The sequence below is a fragment of the Natrix helvetica genome (assembly GCF_964273705.1).
Source record: "Natrix helvetica genome assembly, chromosome: 8".
Lineage (NCBI taxonomy): Eukaryota > Metazoa > Chordata > Lepidosauria > Squamata > Natricidae > Natrix > Natrix helvetica.
The window spans coordinates 24703273-24723360 of record NC_138559.1 but is presented as its reverse complement, the minus strand read 5'-3'; the positions used below and the strand labels follow the sequence as shown (position 1 = coordinate 24723360).

Genomic DNA, 20088 nt, shown 5'->3' with positions numbered 1-20088 from the left:
AGGGATTCATTGATTTGTTTTCTTGACTGTCCGTGGTATTCTCAGGAGCCTTCTCCAAAACTAAAGTTCAACAGCGTCAATAGCCTTCCTAATCTGCTTCTTCAGTGAAATTGCTTGACCTACAAGAGGTTTCTTGACTTCTTAATACTGTTACCACTTCAACCAACTTTATTCTTTAGTTCGAAGACCTCCGCCATCGATCTCTGTAGATACAGATTAGATTCCTTGTTGATTACAAGGTTGGTTATGTTCCTAGTTTCTTCTCCTTAGCAGTTCCTTTGAACTCCTCATGGTCATGCAGAGTTATAAAAGCATAATGAAAGATAACTTTTCACATACTTGGTTACTAAAGATGAGTTAGGTGTGTGATCTGGCTGCCAAATAAAAAGGCAGCATGAAGAGAAATTTACTTTCTAAATCATGGGATATAATGATTCCACTTTATTATACACTAGCCTATAACCCGGTGTTGCCTCGGTATTTATTGATAGGGGGGAAATGTCCCGACCAAACATAATTTCTAATGTTGGATTTTCCCCCTTACCAAAGGGAGCTCCCTTGTGGAGTACTGTGAAGCCATTACCATGGCAACTCCACTGCACTGTACAGTAGAAGGCATTTTACGGCAGTACAGTAGAAGCCATTTTAAGGGACAACAGACTGTATCTTAACAGAACACACACACACCAAGGGGTGTTAGGGTTGTCTTACCCCCACAGTATTTTTCTCCAGAAAGTAATTCATCTGTGTAGCAAGTTTGGTTGAAATTGCTCAATGCGGTCCAGAGTTATGCTGGAACATACATACATACACACACACACACACAGAGCCATTATTATATATATAGATGGATTGGACACCTCCTGGAGTTCTAGGTCAAAGTCTGGGCACGTCACATGAAGAAGAATTTAAACAAATTTTTGTAGACAGCCACATTCCTTGCACCTCTGAATTCATTTCACTTGAATTGGTCAGAGTTCAAGAAACCCAAAATGAAAACAAAGGGCATTGAAACAATATGCGCTAATGAGCAATGAAGAGACATTTGCAGGTGGACTGTTAGTGTCAGCGGAGAAGAGACGAGAATTCTAAAATGGTGATGACTGAATCTAAGGTTGAAGGGGGGGGAAGTAAGAGAAGACATATTTCACACCCATTGAATGGCTGGAAGAGCCGGGGGGGGCGATCGACACAATCGCCTCCTTATGGAGAAATACAACTTAATTGGCTGCCATTCTCTCTGAATCCCAAATTGCTTTATTGCTTTAAATAAGAGTAACAGATAAATAGTGGCGGAGGGAGCTGGCAGTTAAACGATCCAGACCAAGGAGGCGATGTGGTTCTCGCTGAGAAGACAGAAAGATGTCAAGGAGGTTCTTTTGGTGGAATGGGACAACTCTCCAAGGCCAACTGGGCATGGGTCATTCATTGTGACCAACTCATCCCAGCCAAATTGCCCTGAGACAACTCACTGCAGGATTCCCCTAGTTCCATCTATTTTTGTCGACTGTGTTTTTGTCAATGTTATTTCAACCCTTGTATCAAATGAAATCATTCCTACGACTACCCACTTTCGTAATCCTTTGATGAATAATAAAAGGAACTAATCCTGCATTGAATTGTTCCGTGGCAAGTTGTCTCGTGGCGTGTTGGCCACGGCAAGTTGTCCCACAGTGAATTGGCCATGAGAAGTTGGTGGTGAGTTATGAGTTGTCATAGACTCTCTTTCAGCAAGACACATGAGGTCAACCGGAATATGTATGGCCATGTCAGGGTTCCAAGTCACACTCAACAAAAGAAGACTCTGAGACTTGACTTTTCTCATTCTATTCCATTTTATTAGAGATATCCTATTGGCACATCGGGGAAAACCCGAATCTGAAAGCTTCCAGGTTTTCCCCACCCAAAAGAAAGTCCACATCCCTGCCCAGCACCCACATGTCCATCACATGGTCCAATTAAAGCACCGTCCAAAGCTGGAGATGCCTCCCAATCACACCATCGCAGCTGCAGGGCAAGGTGTCCTTGACTCCCTAAGAAAGGAATGTTATTTTGACTATATATCTCCCATACTCATGGCTGCTGCTGTGTGCAATATTTTTGGGGAGGGCTTATTTTAACACATGCGCTCAAAAGCCCGATTGGGCTTATTATACGGGGAGGTCTTATTTTCAGGGAAACAGGGTAGCATTTATGCTTTAGATACTGAATTTCTGTTCCATGCGCCGAAATCCTTCTCCTGCTCCCTGCCCCTCCCTAAATTTGATGTGCCTGGAAGGAGGTGATGGATAGAAAATTGTTAGGATTTGTTAATGGCATCTCCATTGCCTTGAGCAATGTTCTGCTGTAGAACATTTTCTCTAAATCCTAAAGGTCTATAATTCTGCTTCTCGGGAAACTGCCCTTGATCATCTTGTCTAATAAAATTTGGGGAAAAACACACACACACAAGACAGTGGACACAAGATTTTTTTCAAAAATCTAAGAACTGAAGCAAATGTTTGTAAGCTGCAAAGTCGAAAATCCCAATCAATATTGTCATATGCTTCATTAAGATCTACAAGCGCCATTTGTGGACACTAATAAGAGATCGTTAACAGCACAAAAAAGAGGAGAAGAGAAGAAGATGTGAAAACGTCGACTCAAAGAACTTTGAAGATCATAAGTCATGAAACGGGCACAATGACAGAGAATGGAGGCCCACCAAGATAAATTTGGTTTTTAACCTGCTGCTGGTTGGTTTGACCTTGGATTTTTTTTCCACGTAGCATTCAGAACAATCCCTGGAAATCTGATCGACCTGGAAAAAGGCTGAGGAATTTGTGCAAAGTATTTTGTTCTTTTACTTCCAAAGGTGCTTTTCCAAGAGTCAACTGGGATTTCTGGTTTTTCTTTGAAGATGTTTCGCTTCTCATCCGAGAAGCTTCTTCAGCTCTAATCAGAGCTAAAGTCCATCAGCTCTGAAGTAATTTCTTAGATGAGAAGCAAAATGTCTTCACAGAAAAAAAAACCAGAAAGTCCAGTTAGTTCTTGGAAAAGCACCTTTGGGACCACCATGACCTGGACGACGGAGAATCACTACAGACTTTTCGCTATGCAATTTGGGATGAACACCCTTTGGGAAGATGTGGGAGTAAGAACGGATTTCCAGAGGAAAAATTGCAGAATGCAGGAACCATTTGCACCACTCGGGACCCTGAAGACACAGATAAACCTCCAGGTGGCCTCAACGACCCTCTAAAAGGATGCAAATGACCAGCTGTCTGCAAGGAGTCTAAATCCTGCCATTCCCCACCATCCAGTCAGAGCTGAAGAAGCTTCTTGGATGAGAAGCGAAAGGTCTTCAAAAGAAAAAAACAAGAAAGTCCAGTTGCCTCCTGAAAAAGCACCTTTGGGACAACCATGACCTGGAGGACTGAGAATCTCCATAAACATTTATTGATATATTTCTTATTATTATTTCGGAAAACACAGAAATCATCAGTTGAGAACAAGATCCTGTCAAAGATCGTGAAGAAGAATCAGAATTGTTTATTCTAGATAAGCCCAAGTGAAGTTCTAAACCTTTCTGAACATTTCATTCAGACCCTTTCTTTTTTCAAGAGAGCCGGATGTGTGTCCTGACGCAATCAGTAGATAGTCTCAAGCAGTGGTGGGTTCCTGCCACGCCCCCGAACTGGTTTCCCAGGTGGCCGCCATCTTGTTTTTCAGTTCTACGCATGCGAAGAACAATTTTAATTGCACTGTGCATGTGCGCACAGCATGCATCAAGCATGCACATGCACCAAGCACGCACACAAGTGAACTGGCAGTAGAATCCACCCCTGGTCTCAAGGGGGATAGTGTTTACCTGATGGAGATGAGATAACATGGGGGATTTTGAAGAGGAGACAGGTCTCGTAACCCCTGGGAGAATTGTTGGAGGAAGATAGGGGATGGAGAGTGGTTCATTTATTTTAAAAAATGGAACTTTAATCATAATAAGAGACTGACAACAACAGTGAGCAAGAAGGGGCATTAATTAAAGGTGAAATCTTAGTCAAAGCATAGGGAGAAAAGAAAAAAATGGCCGGTTAATCTCTTGATAATGATGTTCATAATTAAAAAATGCCGAAGGTGTTGAAGTTGGTGACCTTAAAAACATAGTATATGAGGCAGGAAGAATAAATAGAATTAATTAGGGACCACTGAATTTAAGTTGAGTTGTCAGCATGGACGTGGTAAACTCTCCTATAGAAATAATGCTGCCAGTGGAGGGTTGTCATGTAGGAAGGTCCTGGAGGGTTTAACGCAACGATTCTCAAACCTTGGAAGACCTCCAAGGTCCCTTCCAACTCTGCTATTGTATTGTATTGTATTGTATTGTATTGGCAACTTTCAGATGGAGGGGGGCTTCAATTCACAGAATTTCCCTTATTATCCAGAAAAATATGCCCACATGCCCTAGTCATAAGGAGCCCTGATGGCACAATGGTTAGAATGCAGTGTTGTAGATAAATTGAAGTTTGATCCTGACTGACTCGAGGTTCACTCAGCCTTCCATCCTTCCAAGGTCAGTAAAATGAGGCCCCAGATTGTTGGGGGCAATTTGCCGACTGTGTAAACCATCCAGACTGCACTGTGGTGGCAGAGTATGAATATTCATAGACAGGAATAGGCAACAGATCAGCCAATGGGGACTGTTTGGATGGACGTGGCAACAGGTAAGCCAATGGGGACTGTTTGGAAACTGAAACAGTATTTGCTGTGCGAGCAACAAGGAGACAGCAAGAAGCCTGGGCGTGGCTTAGTTCAACTGTTCTGTACTAAAAGCTCCGAGTCTGTGATGAGCTCTAAACTACTCTGCTGCTCTCAACTGAAACTGAAACTTCTCTGCCTGTGTTTGCTTGTATTTGCTACCACGTTGGAAAAAACCTGTTTAGGTATTGTATACCTATTTCATGTGTTATATTGTATGTAAAGAGTAGTTAATGAATCCTCCTGATTCAGTTAGCTGTGTGTGCTTCCTGGATGTGATTGCAGCAACTGACATATATGTCTAAGTGTTATTGCTATCGCTAGTCACCTCCAGATTGGATTATGGTAATGCAATCTATATATATAAAGGCTGTCCTTGAAGAACATCTGGGAGCTTCAATTGGGCTAGATATAAAAGAAGGACTAGAAGGCTAAAAAGAAGAGTAGGGAGAAGAATCAAATATAGCCATCTGCATTTCTTGACAAAGAGGTAGAAGTTAACCTATCTTGAATAAGTTTATCTGGATAAAGCTGGCGTTATCAAAAGCAGACATCAGCCGAGCGATGCCAAGAGAACACCTGATTTCTAGTTAAGATGGCATTGAATATTCTTCACTAATATTCTCCCGCGGAGGTTTGCTTCAGCTCATCTCCTCCCGAGGTCTTTATTTCTTTTGTTATCACAGGAAGGCTTTAGCACGAAGGGTATTTTTAGCACATGGAATGGATTAAATATTCCACTTTTATCAATAGACAGCCTGTGCATGGATGCTCAGGTAGTTAAACTGTTTACCCAGAATGTAGGAAATAGCCTTGAAATCTGAATTTCCAATGACTGCGGAGAAAACACGTGGAATGCTCCGGGACTGAGTGTAAAGTCGGAAATGAAGAAGAATTGTAGAGTTGTAAGGATTTGCTTCTTGTTGAGATAAGAGTTAAGGATGCAGAAAATGGATATGGCCAAAACGGAAACATACGTCTGTGTAGACTTGCAAGGCAAACTGGCGTTTCTATCCATCCTCTGGGATGGCTTAAGTCGGATCGATAAATATAAGTGTTAAAGATTATTTGGACAGAGGTTAATGCCATTTCAGCAATTGGAATCCTGAGATAAAGACAGAATTAAATGAATCTTTTGGGGGGAATTGCAATTTAGAAGGCATTTGGGGAAGGTCTCCTTTCTCAGTTTTCCCTAATGTTGTTACACTGAAGGAATTAATGACTAAGACACATAGATATCGATTCGTTCATCCACGTTCCAGAATAGATATGTTCTTTCTTCTGAAACTCTTTTAAGTCCCATATTTAGAGTAAATATTTGTGGTTAGCTGAGAAACGTATGACAGGATGAAAAAAAAATATTGATTAAAAGGGACAAGCGCATAGCCACTCTTCCAAGTGTATCAAAATAATCCCGGGATTTTGAGGTTAAAGTTGTTTTATTGGGAAACATAGCAGAATCTAGTATTAATTAAGCCACATTCTCTGGAAGTGTGACTCAGAGCAAATTAATGCGCTGATGGAATATAACTGTACAAGGTTAAATAATATCTTTAGAACAGTTTTGAGCTAGGACATTTCATCAGAATTGATTTATCATGTAGGCTGGAGTTGTTCTGCTGTTCCGCTTGCTCGAATAACATCGGAGAGCATGTTTTCCTAATAAAATCTGATACATCAAGATCACTTGCAAGACACTCTCAAATAGTGTTGCAAAATATTTTAATTGTTTCTGGGTAAACACGATCATTATTGTACCTTATCAACCCTTCTCCCCAGCTCCTCTTCTTCAGATACAAAGCAGAGCAGCTTGCAACGTAGATTAAAATCAATTAAGAACAATAACATCAAATTACAGATAATAGAAACAGGAGAACTCCAGTTGACAGCCTTCCAATAAAAACAACTCTGTAACAAATCATAATGGGGGAAAAAAACATCTCAGCGCAAAACCAGACTGGGGGGGGGGGGGGAACGAACGGGATTCGTTCCATGCCAAATACTTCCTTAAAAGACTAATTACAATACAATAGTAGAGTTGGAAGGGACCTTGGAGGCCTTCTAGTCCAACCCCCTGCCTAGGCAGGAAACCCTATACCGTTTCAGACAGATGGCTATCCAACATAATTCTTGAATTGACTTTGATATGTAAATGACAGGTGGGGTTTCCTAAGGAGAAGGTTTCACAAGGATGGTGCCATTACTAAAAATGCCCTGTATTTTACTTTACTTTATTTTAAAAGATCCATGTAATGCTGCATATAGTTTAGATTATAGCTCTGGTATTTCCTTTTTGTTCGAAAAATCAACATAGTTCTAGGCTACATAAACAGAGGGATAGAATCAAGATCACGTGAAGTGTTAATATCACTTTATAAGGCCTTGGTAAGGCCACACTTGGAATACTGCATTCAGTTTTGATCGCCACGATGTAGAAAAGATGCGGAGACTCTAGAAAGAGTGCAGAGAAGAGCAACAGAGATGATTAGGGGACTGGAGATTAAACTACATGAAGAACGGTTGCAGGAACTGGGTATGTCTAATTTGATGAACAGAAGGACTAGGGGAGACATGATAGCAGTCTTCCAATATCTCAGGGGTTGCCACAAAGAAGAGGGAGTCAATCTATTCTCCAAAGCACCTGAGGGTAGGACAAGAAGCAATGGGTGGAAACTAATCAAGGAGAGAAACAACCTAGGAGAAACTTCCCGACAGTGAGAACAATTAACCAGTGGAACAACTTGCCTCCAGAAGTTGTGAACGCTCTCAACACTGGACGTTTTTAAGAAGAGATTAGACAACCATTTGTCTGAAGTGGTATAGGGTTTCCTGCAGGGGGTTGGACTGGAAGACCTCCAAGGTCCCTTCCAACTATTATATTCTATTCTTTCAACGAAGCATCAAAGCGATTTAATTCTGATCAGCATGTTAGAAATCAGATGTGATTAGTGAGATAGTACCACCACCTGCTACGACTCGTTCAGGGTCTTCTCCATCAAATGCATCAACTTTATCCCCCCCCCCCCTTGACTGGAACCAAGAATTTCCTTGTTTAATTGTCCTTTATGCTGTGCCAGGTGATTGTTTTGGAAATGGCTTGGACTTTGGGTCCCCATAACATTTCTTCTCCCTGTTCCTTGTCTTGCGTTTTCTTCAGCTGTCTTCTGCCTTATTGTTCGATGCGGTCTATGCTGTGGTCAGCGCGGTACAAGAGCTGAACCGGAGCCAGGAAATTGGCGTGAAACCTTTGTCTTGCGGATCTGCCCAAATCTGGCAACACGGCACCAGTTTGATGAACTACCTCAGAATGGTGAGAATGGATTGAGCGCGGAGGATTCGGGAATGTGGGTTCGCCCCGGTTGTCAGCATGAGGTAAACAGGAGTTCTGCTTAGAGGTTAAAGTAAGGTTGTAGGAGCAGATTTACATAAAGTAAGGTTGTAGGAGTAGATTTCAAGAAACATCAGAAGGGATCCTAGGAATTGGCATAAATATCTCCACGGAAGGTAACCATATCATCCCATGACAGTTTGTCCCATATCCCTCTACAACAGGGATAGCTAACCTTTCTGTTGCCATGTGCCCAAAGCGTCTGCAATGTGCACGCAACCCCCTCCCCACATGCCCTGCCACCTGCGCATGCATGCCTGTGCTCCCCCTCTCCCTGTGCATGTGACCCCCCCGCACTCCCCCTGCACATGTGCGCACAACCACCACCACCGTGCCCCATTTTGGGCCTAGTAGGCCTCCCTGAAGCCTCCTGGGAGCAAAAATGGACCGGGGGGAGGGGGTGCACTGCCCTCCCATGCTTATGCCTGCGACCTTGCACAACCTCTGCACATGCCCCACTACCCCCTTGCATATGAGGTAGAAACCCAAAAATCAGCCGGCCAGCGGGAGGTGGCGCACATGCACAGTGCAGCTGAGCTGAGGCGATGGCTTACATGCCCGCAGAGAGGGCTTTTTGTGCCACCTGTGGCACGCATGCCATCGGTTCGCCATCACGGCTCTTAGAACAATGTTTCTCAACCTTAACAACTTTGAGATGTGAGGACATCAACTCCCAGAATCCCCTAGCTAGCATATTGAAGTCCACATATCTTAAAGTTGCCAACATTCTAGTTGTTTCTAGATCAGGGCTCAGCAACCCATGGCTTTGGAGCCACATGTGGCTCTTTCATCCCTCAGCTGTGGCCCCCTGTCACCAGCTGGCACCACAATTTTGAGAGGAGCTTCCGGTTTGGAGGGGGGAAGTAGGGCCTGCAAGGAGGAGACTCTATGGCAAGGGGCGGGTTTCCTTGTCAGCTCCACAATTGATAGGGCTTTCGGTTAGGACAGGTAGAGGAAAAAGGACGCTGCGCTAGGAGGAGACTCTATGGTGGGGGAACTGGACTTATGGTTGGCTCCAGAATTGAATGGGGGGCTTCCGGTTAGGATCTTTGTGGCTCTTTGAGTGTTTAAGGTTGCCGACCCCTGTTCTAGGTTGAGAAACAATGTTCCAGAAGATGCCTCCTAGCATTTGGCTTGACTTATTCAAACCTTTGTCTTCTGATCAGCTTGACCTTACTTACTTGAAGTAAGTCTCCCTGCCTCTTGCTTGCCATTACTGGCACCTCTTCTGCATTTCTGCTTCCTTGACAAAAAAACATGGGCAGGGCCCTTCTGTGTGAGTAAGGTAAGCAGAACTGGATGTGCAGAACATGTGCCAAGGAACCATAATAAAGTTAATGGTTTCAATGGAAGACTCAGAACAAAGAATCAAGAAGACAACATGCATCAGTTGGATACAGGTTTTAGGACAGGAGTGTCCAACCTTGGCAACTTTAAGACCTGTGGATTTCAACTCCCAGAAGTTGAGGCAGCTGGGGAATTCTGGGAGTTGACGTCCACAAGTCTTAAAGTTGCCAAGGTTGGACACCCCCGTTCTTGGGTTTATTAAAGATGTTTACCAACTTCGATCCAAAGAACAAGACCTTCAAAGAATGCACAGCAAGTTTGCATTTTTTTTTTATGATCGTCCCTCATGCGTCCATCATCTCTTGGCCAGACCTTCTCCAAATCTCACATAGGCTCCTGGATTGGGGTTGAAACCGAGCAGTTCGAAAGCATGTAAAAATGCAAGTAGAAAAATAGGGACCACCTTTGGTGGGAAGGGAACAGCGTTCCGTGCGCCTTTGGCACTTAGTCATGCTGGCCACATGAGCATGGAGATATAGGCAACAAACTAAGATGTTTTACAAGTTCCTTGTGGACCTGAATCTATGGGTGCTCGGCTGGGTGACGATGTCCTTGTATTGAAAGGATGTCTATCAGTAAACACAAGTTCTACGCTGGCTTCGTTGGATCTTGGTTGAGGTTCGCCTTCCTGAATATGGCACAGGATATGACTCATATCCATCTGCACAAAGGAGACCTTTTGTTATTTCAGCTTTGGATGATGGACAAGTCCCTTGACATGTCCATCACAAGCTCTGTTGGGGCTTTGCATTCTGCTGGGGGGAAAATGAATCTCTAACAGGAATGGCTACAGTTGTATTTTCTCCTGTGTGGGATCCGCATTGCTGGAAAACCAATCATCTAATGCTTTGTCAACAATTAGCAGAGTGTGGTTATCTGTGTTTACCATAAACCCAACGGGACGCCTAGTGCCACCCAGCCATGTAATGGCTTCCCGTGCAGTCCCAGGCAAGGTGCTTGAATTAAGCACTCATGTTTTGACAGTGCAACTCACAGCTAGGGTGATGGGAACGAAGGTCTCTGCAGAAAGTAGAGAAGGGGGCAGAAAGAAAGGTGGCCTCGGCTAGTCTAGGCCAGACCAGTGTGGGATGATCAAAAAGCAAGGACGCTCGAGTTTCCATGCCAATACGGAGTTTTATTCCCGCTACAAGCCAGGACCTCAGCACACAACAAGGGTGTAGATTCAATTAAAGCCAGCTCTGGGAGCCTCCGCCTTCCAGCGCCTTTTATCTATCTGGGTATAGTCCACTCCCAAGACTCGCCACCATCCGGCACTCCCAAATCCCTCCCCCTCTCAGCTGTTTGGCTTGCATCTGACTTTGGGTTCAAATGGCCTGCTCAGTGTGTCTCTGCTGACAGGCGGCAGCCTGGTTTGATGGCATTTGCTGTTGCCATTGCCCTGCGCAGCCAGGAGTTGGAAGTCTCATGGGATTCGCCTGCAGCCATTAGATGCGCCCTGCCGCCAGCTGTCCTTGCCGATATTCTCAATGCTGTAGGGCCCATGTGGGTTGTCACCGGCTGCACCACCAACTGCCTCTCCCCCCCACTCCAGGAATGTCGAGCCTTGGACTGCGGCTCGACAGGTGGCTTGGTCACCACCGTTTCACAACGCAGGTGGCCGGACTTCCTCTCCTCTCATCTAATCGCATTGGTACCCTGTCCAAAAACATTCCATCTTCCTTCCTGACCTGAAAGTTTTCAGAGCTTTGAGGCGCAACAGACGTTTCCAGTAGTTTTCATAGAATCGTAGAATCACAGAATCGTAGAATTGTAGGGCTGGAAACAGGGGTGGGCTTCAAAAAATTTAGCAAGGGGTTCTCTGCCTGGTTGCTGGGTGGGCGTGGCCATGGTGGGCATGGCCTGGTTGGCCTCCTGTACCATGGCAGGGGGGCATTGTTGCCCTCCCTGGGCTCCAGAGGCTTTCCTCGAACCTCTGGGAGGGTGAAAACTGCTTCCCCCCAAGCTCTGGAGGCTCTCTGTAGGCCAGAAAGGGGCCTACCGAAAATTTAGGAAGGCGTGAAACTTCCGGTAGTCCCATTTTTCACCCACCCCAAGCCTCTCCCTGCACTTACCTGCATCCAAAACAGGCTGCGTGGGGACTCCTGGGAGGGGCGGGGCCAGCCAGGAATGGGATTTATGGGCTTCTCCAAACCACACATAATCTTAGCTAGAGATTCTCCCAAAGCCCTGCGAACCCCCAGCAGTGAACCCCTGGCTGGAAGGGGCCTTAGACCAAGTTCCAAGATGTTACATGCAAGACGATGTTTTCCCTTCTGGCTTAACATGAGAAGCGCAGGGCTCTTGTCCTTGAGACTCACCGTTTCTGTCTGGTACTGCAATTCACCCTCTCTTGGACAGGTAGAATTGGAAGGTCTCACTGGCCACATAGAGTTCAACAGCAAAGGTCAACGATCAAACTATGCTCTGAAAATCCTGCAGTACACCCGGAATGGCTTCAGACAGGTAAATCAAGACGTTTTCTTCAACTACCCTTTGTCCCTTGGTTCAGCACTGCCCGTTTCTTTACGTTGGGACTTTCGCTCTTATTATCATGGTTCCTTTAAAAATGTCTTTTGTCTTGTTGGCTGATGGTAAGTTTGGAAACTCCTTTCTACGTCTAATTTATCGAACAAAAAAAAACTTATTTGGTTCTTCTGTTGCTAAAATATTTAAGATAACTTTCTTGGGATGGAAAGAGTGCCAGATACAGAGATTGTCTTGGCAAATAATGTACACCTAGCATCCACTGTGAAGGGACGCGGTGGCTCGGGGGTGAAGACGCTGAGCTTGTCTATGAGAAAGGTGGGCAGTTCGGCGGTTCAAATCCCTAGCACCATTTAAGAGAGTGAGCTCCCGTTTCTTGTCCCAGCTTCTGCCAACCTAGCAGTTCGAAAGCATGTAAAAATGCAAGTAGAAAAACAGGGACCACCTTTGGTGGGAAGGTAACAGCGTTCCGTGCACCTTTGGCACTTAGTCATGCTGGCCACATGACGACGGAGACGTCTTCAGACAGCGCTGGCTCTTGGGCTCTGAAACGGAGATGAGCACCGCCCCTTAGAGTCGGGAATGACTAGCAAATATGTGCAAGGGGAACCTTTATCTTTATCTTTAGCATCCGCTGTGGGAGATATGAGAAGCAAAAGGAGCAGAATAAGAGCCAGCATCTCTCAGGACAGCGTGAAATTTGACAGGGAGCTACAAATGGGAGAAGAATGTGGAATCAGGTGTCCTCTGTATAGGCAGCTTTGGAGCAATTTCCATTTGAAGTGATTGTGGCATATTTGCAGCCTTAAAATGACTTCCTTTCAAAAGTCTCTCGGCGACTTCACTAAGCAATTCCAGTTTAAATCAAATAAAGATTCCGTTTTGTTGCTTGGGGAGTTGCTCGCTCCGCTGACCCACGGCCAGTTTGAGCTGAATTGAACAGGCTCTTTCAACTCTGCTTAAAATGGAGGAAGAGCTCAACCGTTGTCTAACCAGCTTCCGTCTTTCTGTAGCAAAGCCAAGCTCTGCAAAGAGTCAGAATACAGAAGAAGAGAGTTGGAAGGGACCTTGGAGTTTGTCTAGGCCAGGGCTGGGTTGCTGCCGGTTTTACTACTGGTTTGCAACCCGCACGCAACATGCGTGCTGCGTGTGTGTGCACTGTTCAATGTAAATAGTTCTTTGCTCATACGTGGAACCATTTACAGTGAACTGTGCACTGTTCAATGTCACTAAAAACCAAAATGGCAGCAGCCCAGAAGAAGCGTGGGAACCGGTTCAGGAGTATGGCGGGCCTGGGTCGCTGCTGGTTCTGAAACCCAGGCCTGAATTCCACTACCGTTTCAGCTGAACCGGGCCAAACCGGGAGCAACCTACTTCTGGTTTAGTCCAACCCTTTGCTGAATCTGGAGACCCTATACCAGAACTGTCAAAATCCCGGCCCCTGGGCCAGATGTGTCATGTGCTGGCCACGCCCAGTTTAGTGAAAGGGGGGGAGTCACGATACATCACATGATGCCACCATGACGACGTGAGTTTTACTCCCCCTACCCTATACCGTTCTGAGCAAATGGCTATCCAATCTCTTCTTGAAAACCTCCCGTGATGGAGCACCCACAATTTCTGGTGGCAAGTCATTCCGCTGATTCCTTATTTCTCACTGTCAGGAAATTTCTCCTTAGTTCTAGGTTGGTTCTCTGCTTGATTAATTTCCACCCATTGCTTGTTGTCTTGGTCAATTTTCAGTGTCATCAAGGACTGTACAGCCCATGTGTCAGGCCTGCAGCCATCTTTTCTTTTGGATCTGCCACACTTTCTATTATTCTACTATGCATTTTCTATTGTGGGAAAATGGGAGGGGGGATTGTATGGAATTAGATGATAGGTAGCCATAACAAAATTCTTTCTAGAAAGCCAAGGTCATCCTTTGTCTTTGGCACCTCTGCACCTGACCGGAACTGGATGGGTGGAAGCTACCAGCATGGCAGTGGGAGATTGGACCATATGATGGACTTGTGGGTGTGGGGGCAAGATCTTGGACTTTCAACTAGGTGGGGAAAACCAGGAAGCTTTCAGAGTCGGGTTTCCCCAGATGTGCCAACATGACTCTCTTAATACATTGGAACTTTGAGCAATACTTTGCCTTGGACTCTGATTTACTTTTGGGTGCTATTTGGAACCCTGACATTGATATTGGTCATATTGGTTTGGCGCCTGTTTCACGGCAGCAAAACACCAGTTGCAGTTTTCTGTTCAAGCTGCAGCCTTTTGAGCCTATCGAATTATTAATGACAACATTATAATGCTTTACATACTCAAAGCACTGAATAAACACGAGCTCTGTGCCATGCATTTACGTGGTACGGTGGCTTAAATAATGCAGTGGGCTGATGAATAATAGAGGAGGCAAATACTTTGGTGGTGGGAACAGAAGACATTTTAGGCGCCCCTCTAATCTTACAGAGCTCCCGCGCAGAAGGATCTTAGCCCTTGCTTGCTCTCTTTCAAACTTGATCATTTGCACAGATTCCAGGATCTGAACCGCAAGAGAGAGCCAAGAGATCCTGAACAAGGATGTCAAACTGTTGTAAGTCGAAGTACTTGTAATGTTTTGGTTTTTTTAAGGGGTGGCTCAGCTCTGCTTCCCTGGATGTGTTGTGGCCTACGAACAGTGAGGCAGACAAACAGCTGGAGCCTGTTCCCAGTGTGCGCATGCGCAGAGTTGCTAGACGAAGGGAACAGCTAAAGAACAGGGGTCAACTTGGGAGTAAGGCCACAGATGGAGGATGAATGGCCCCTCCCAGAGGAAATGAAAGGGGAGTGGAGTTTGCAGGAGACAATTGGTTCACTTCATTGGTTTGTGACTCTCTGAGATTCTTTGCCAAGTTTTGCAGAGATCGTCCTGGCAGCTCTCCAAGCCAGAGAAGGTCTGTGACTGTAAATCCTCCCTTTAAAGATTTTGCTGGATGTGAATGAGCAGAATTCACAGGAAATTAATAAAAGGGGGTTTTTTTGTTGGGACAAGGAGTTTGCTTCATGCTCTTGGGAAGCCTCGGTCAGAACAGGATGGGTGTTGTTGTTTTTAACCATTCTTATTTTTTTTATTTCTTTCTCTCTCTTTCGCCTGGGCTCTCTGTTCATTGGCTCGGCTCAAAAATTCAGTGAATTTTGAAGCTGTGCCCGAATCCTAGCAGCCGGCAATTGGCTGTGCTTCAGGCTTTCTCATCCTTGCTCTTTCCCGCTGATGGCCAGCAGCATTCAGTGATTGAATATTTAATATATTTACATAGCGGGCCTCAACATGGTTTTGCGTTTAGTCAAAGCTGGCTAAGTGTATTTGAGAAGGAATTCTCCAGCCACCCGAGTACCGTTTGCAGCTTGCAGAAAAATGTTGCGTCATTGCCTTGGCTGCTGCCTGGATAAGAATGAGCCTATCAAATCTTTTTTTAAATTTTGGAGTGGACATTCATTTGGTTTCCTAGAATCAGAATTACGTTTAAGTTGTGTGGTTTGGCTGACATTTTAGCTCAGGTGGTGTTCATAATCTTATCTGAGCAGGAGAGCATCTGTTTTGCAGCCCAAAACTGGAGGCACCTCACAGTAGGGCTAAAAAAATACTGTTGGAAACCCAAAATATGTGCCTGGGCTCAATCGTGGCAGTTAACCATGATTTAGTAAGTGAATTACAATTGGGTATGCTGGGTATGCCACATGCTAAACCAAGAGTCACCATCTAGAAATGGCAGTGGGACAAGGCAGACCCAAACCAGGAGAAAGACATTGTCATGGCTAACAATATTATCATCCTGTGGGAAGGTAGGCCACCAATAAAATGGAAAAATAAATTGAAAGGCAGGCAGGAAGGAAGGAAGGAAGGAAGGAAGGAAGGAAGGAAGGAAGGAAGGAAGGAAGGAAGGAAGGGGAGGAGGAGGGAGGGAGGAAGGAAAAGAGAGAGAAGGAAGGGAAGGAGGGAGGTAGAGAAGAAGGAAGGAAGGAAAAGAGAGAGAAGGAAGGGCAGGAGGGAGTGAGGTAGAGAGGAAGGGAAAAAGGAAGGAAGGAAATAAAGAAAGCTGAAAGGAAGGGAAGGAAGGAAAAGAGAGACAAGAAAGAGATGGAGGTAGAGAGGAAAGAAAGAAATGGAAAGAAGGAAAAGAAGGGAGGAAGGAAGGAAAGAGAGAGAAGGAAGGAAAAGAAGGGAGGGAGGGAGGAAAGAGAAGGAAAGGAAAGGAAAGGAAAGAAGGTAAAGAGAGAGGAGGAAAGAAAGAAGGAGGGAGGAAAAAGAGAGACAAGGAAGGGAGGAAGAGAAGATAGAGTGAGAGAGAGAGAAAAAGAGAAAGAAAGAAAGAAAGAAACCCAGAGGGGTGAAGGATTTGAGTTAGGAGAAGGCAGATAACTATGCCTTCCTCCGTGCCAGGGGAGTTCTTTCTAACCCAAAGAAACATTTTATCACCAGAATGAACCAAATCTGAAATGCAACCTTGTACTCATATATTTTAGAGGTGCCAGAAGTTGCTGTGGCAGGTAACCAGAAGCTCCAGCAGGAATTCTCTACTCTATTACCTGCCTCTCAAGCAGGCTCAAATGAGATTCCTCTTACTTTATTCTGAAACTCCCAATTTCCACTGTCGTTCCTTTTTAAGCCAATAAACTTCCAAGGTCCTGACATGTTTTCCCAAATGGAATTTTTGTACCGTATTATTATTTGGAGGGGCTGAGATGTGAAGCCATTTAGATTGACAAGGACTTCCTTGTCTAATTACCCCATCAACTCTTCTGCAAAAGATTTTCTTTTCTTTGTGTCCCCTAAGCAACGGCTAGAAGCCGGAGGAGCAAATGATAATTACGGTATTTTCCCCCCTGGGGGAAGGAGCAGCTGCCTTAACAAACATAGCCAGGAGCACGAAATGAGCTTATTTTTATTTCAAGGCGCGTAGCCGTAGGACTGCATTGACTCCATATCCAAGGCCGTCGGTTCAGGGCTGCTTAAGGCCTTAAAGGGATGGGAAATCGTGTTTTGATCTCTGGAGAACACAGAGAATGCAGCCGGGGTCAGGTTCCCTTGGGATCAATTGTATTTGGCTCCATTGGCAGTTTCCCAATTGTTGGAAAATGCATCTGGCCTTTTTTTAGGCCTCTTTTGAAAGAGTCTGGAAACTCTTTGGGGTAGAAGATAAATGTGAGTGTGACAGAAGACAAGAGAATCTTTATTGAGACTAGACTAGACTAGACTAGAATAGAATAGAATAGAATAGAATAGAATAGAATAGAATTCTTTACTGGCCAAGTGTGATTGGATACACAAGGAATTTGTCTTTGGTGCAGATGCTCTCAGTCTACATAATGAAAAATAAAATACATTCATCAAGAATCACAAGATACAACACTTAGTGATAGTCATAGGTTACTAATAAGTAATCAAACTGTACTACAAAACAAATAAAACAATATAAATCATAAAGATACAAGCAACATGGTTATAGTCATAAGTGGGGAAAGATAGGTGAGAGAGAGGGAATGAGAGATGGAAGGGGGAGAGAGATAGAAGGAGGGAAAGAGAGGGAAAGAGGGAGGGAGAGAGGGAGAGCGGGAAGGAGAGGGGGAGGGAGAGACAGGGAAAGAGAGAAAGAGAGGGAGGGAGAGAAAAGTTCTGTGCTTTAATGTTCTTGGATGTCTTCACAGGAAACAGGGGAAGAGAGAGGAGAGAGGGAGGGAGAAAGAGAGAAAGAAAGCTTAGAGATAGGGTGGAGAGGGCTAGAGAAAGAGAAAGAGATGGAAGGAGAGAGCTAGAGGAGAGATAGGATGGAGAGGGAAAGAGAAAGAGAGGGAAGGAAAGAGCCAGAAAGAGAGAAGAGAGAGAGAGAGAGAGAGAGAGAGAGAGAGAGAGAGAGAGAGAGAGAGAGAGAGAAGGAGGAACAGAGAGGGAGAGGGAGACAAATTCTATGCTTTAATGTTCTTGGATGTCTTCACAGGAGACCCAGGAAGAGAGAAGAGAGGGGGGGAGAAAGAGAGCTGAGAGACAGGGTGGAGAGGGAGAGAGAAAGAGAGGGAAGGATCTTGGACGCCTTCACCTTCAGCAACAGAAGGCAGGGAGGGAGATCTATTAGGACTATTACCATGCCGTTGAGAGATGGAGCTTCAAGCCAGAGTCAGCCCAGAACGTTATGGGATAACCTTGAGGCACAGATGTATTTAGCCTACCATTGTACAAGCAAGGGTCACTCGGCTCGGTTGTTGGAGGAGCCCGCCACAATAGTCAATTAATTTGGACATGCCAGCAGGGAAAGTACAAATTATGGACTTAGAGGGCTGTCAGAATTAAAGCTAATCTGTTTCTAAATGGCTGGGGGAAAGAGGGGCAGGGGCCAGAAATAAATGCTCTGTTACCGAGGGGCACAATGGCCACAGTGAGGAATATTACATTGTAGCTAGGAGTTTTAGTCTATGAAGAGGCAACTGCGAGCTTTCGACTCTAACGTTGAGCTACCGTGCAGAATGCGTAAAAGTCACTGAGAAGACATTGTAGGATCTCTTAGTAATATTGTGTAGCAGTGGTGGGATTCAATTTTTTTTATTACTGGTTCTGTGAGTGTGGTGTGGTTTGGTTTGGTGGGCGTGGCAGGGGAAGAATACTGCAAAATCCTCATCCCCTTCCCACCAGGAATGGGTTCTGGCTGCTACTACTGCTGGTTTGCTCAGGGACGTGCCGCGCATGTGCGTACACTTCACAGACATGAGCAGTATTGTAAAAACTATAAAACAAGACGTTGGCACCTACAGCGTCGCTGAGAGAACCAGTTTGGGGGCATGGCAGGCCTGGGTCACTGCCAGTTCCAGTGACCCAGGCCACCAAGTTACTACCTATTCATCTGAACTGGTCCGAACAGGTAGGAACTTACCTCTGCTTCCCACCCCACTCTAGGGCAAGGATACAGTAAAATCCCCATTCTCTCCCCACCCCACTAACCTGCTTTCCAGCTCTGATTGGGAAGCCAATCAGCTGGGACTTGGGAGGCAGCAAATAGATGAGGGCGGGGCCAGCCAGAGATGGTATTTGTTGGATCTCCGAACTACTCAAAATTTCTGCTAACGGTTCGCCAGAACCGGTCAGAACTGGCTGAATACCACCTCTGTAGGTCAGTGGTGTCCAACGTGGCAATTTTAAGACCTGCGGACTTCAACTCCCAGAATTCCCCAGCCGGTATGCTCCAGCCATGAAGTCCAGTGGGGGAATTCTGGGAGTTGAAGTCCACAAGTCTTAAAGTAGCCACGGTTGAGCACCTCAGTGTGGCTGGGTCGCTGCCGGTTCTGCGACCCAGGCCCGAATTCTGAACCAGGAACAACCCACCTCTGATGAGAAGGAATGTGCTCTAGAGTGCCGTTGCAGAGAAATCTCTACAATTCTCCGAAAACTTTGTCCCGATGTAGGTAACGCTAATCTAATTGCATTGGACCATGGATCTTAATATCCTCATTACTTGTTCACTTAATCGAGTTCAAAAATCCACTTAAACTGATTATTACGTTAGCCAAAGTGGGATTTCAAGTTGTTAAAGAGCAGTTTTGTTGAGACGTTTGCACCAGCCAAATCAAGCAAATCCCATCTGGTTGACGAGTGCTTTACTCCTTCCTTGTTCATCCTATAGGTCTTTACGTTGTCGTGATCCTGAATTGCTTCTCTGTCTGTCTTTGATCTCACAAATGAAAGGTACACAACTTGAAAAGTTGATGTGCTTGAAGAGAACAGGCGATATGGAGAATGAACTGTGGGTCAATATCATAATATCCATAAGCGCTTGGAGAGAGAATAAGGATGTGAGGTGTTGAATGAATGGAAAAATTGGGTGTCTCCATTCTGCTGTGGTGGGCTGACAGCTGTAAGGCAAACAAAATAATAATGGAACAATAATACAGTAATATAACAATGCAAACACTTGCTGGAAGCAGTTCTGGGGTTCTTCGAAGTGTCAGGGTTCCAAATAGCACCCCTAATGGGGAAAAAAACCTCTGAGGTTTGAGTGTTCTCAAAGTTCCATTTTGTTAGAGATGTCCTATTGGCACATCTGGGAAAACCAGACTCTGAAAGCTTCCAGGTTTTCCCCACCCAAACGAAAGTTCAAATCCCTGCCCAGCACCCA

General features: G+C 45.1%; 1 protein-coding gene across 3 annotated transcripts in view; it reads left to right on the top strand.

Moving 5' to 3' along the window:
* GRIK4 (glutamate ionotropic receptor kainate type subunit 4) overlaps window positions 1–20088 on the top strand; it is a 291990-nt gene that overhangs the window by 228644 nt on the left and 43258 nt on the right. For all 3 annotated transcript variants that reach the window (XM_081961107.1, XM_081961106.1, XM_081961108.1), the window contains 2 exons: window positions 7895–8047; window positions 11831–11935. In XM_081961107.1, coding sequence (XP_081817233.1) covers window positions 7895–8047; window positions 11831–11935 — 258 coding nt within the window. The remainder of the gene's footprint in view (window positions 1–7894; window positions 8048–11830; window positions 11936–20088) is intronic.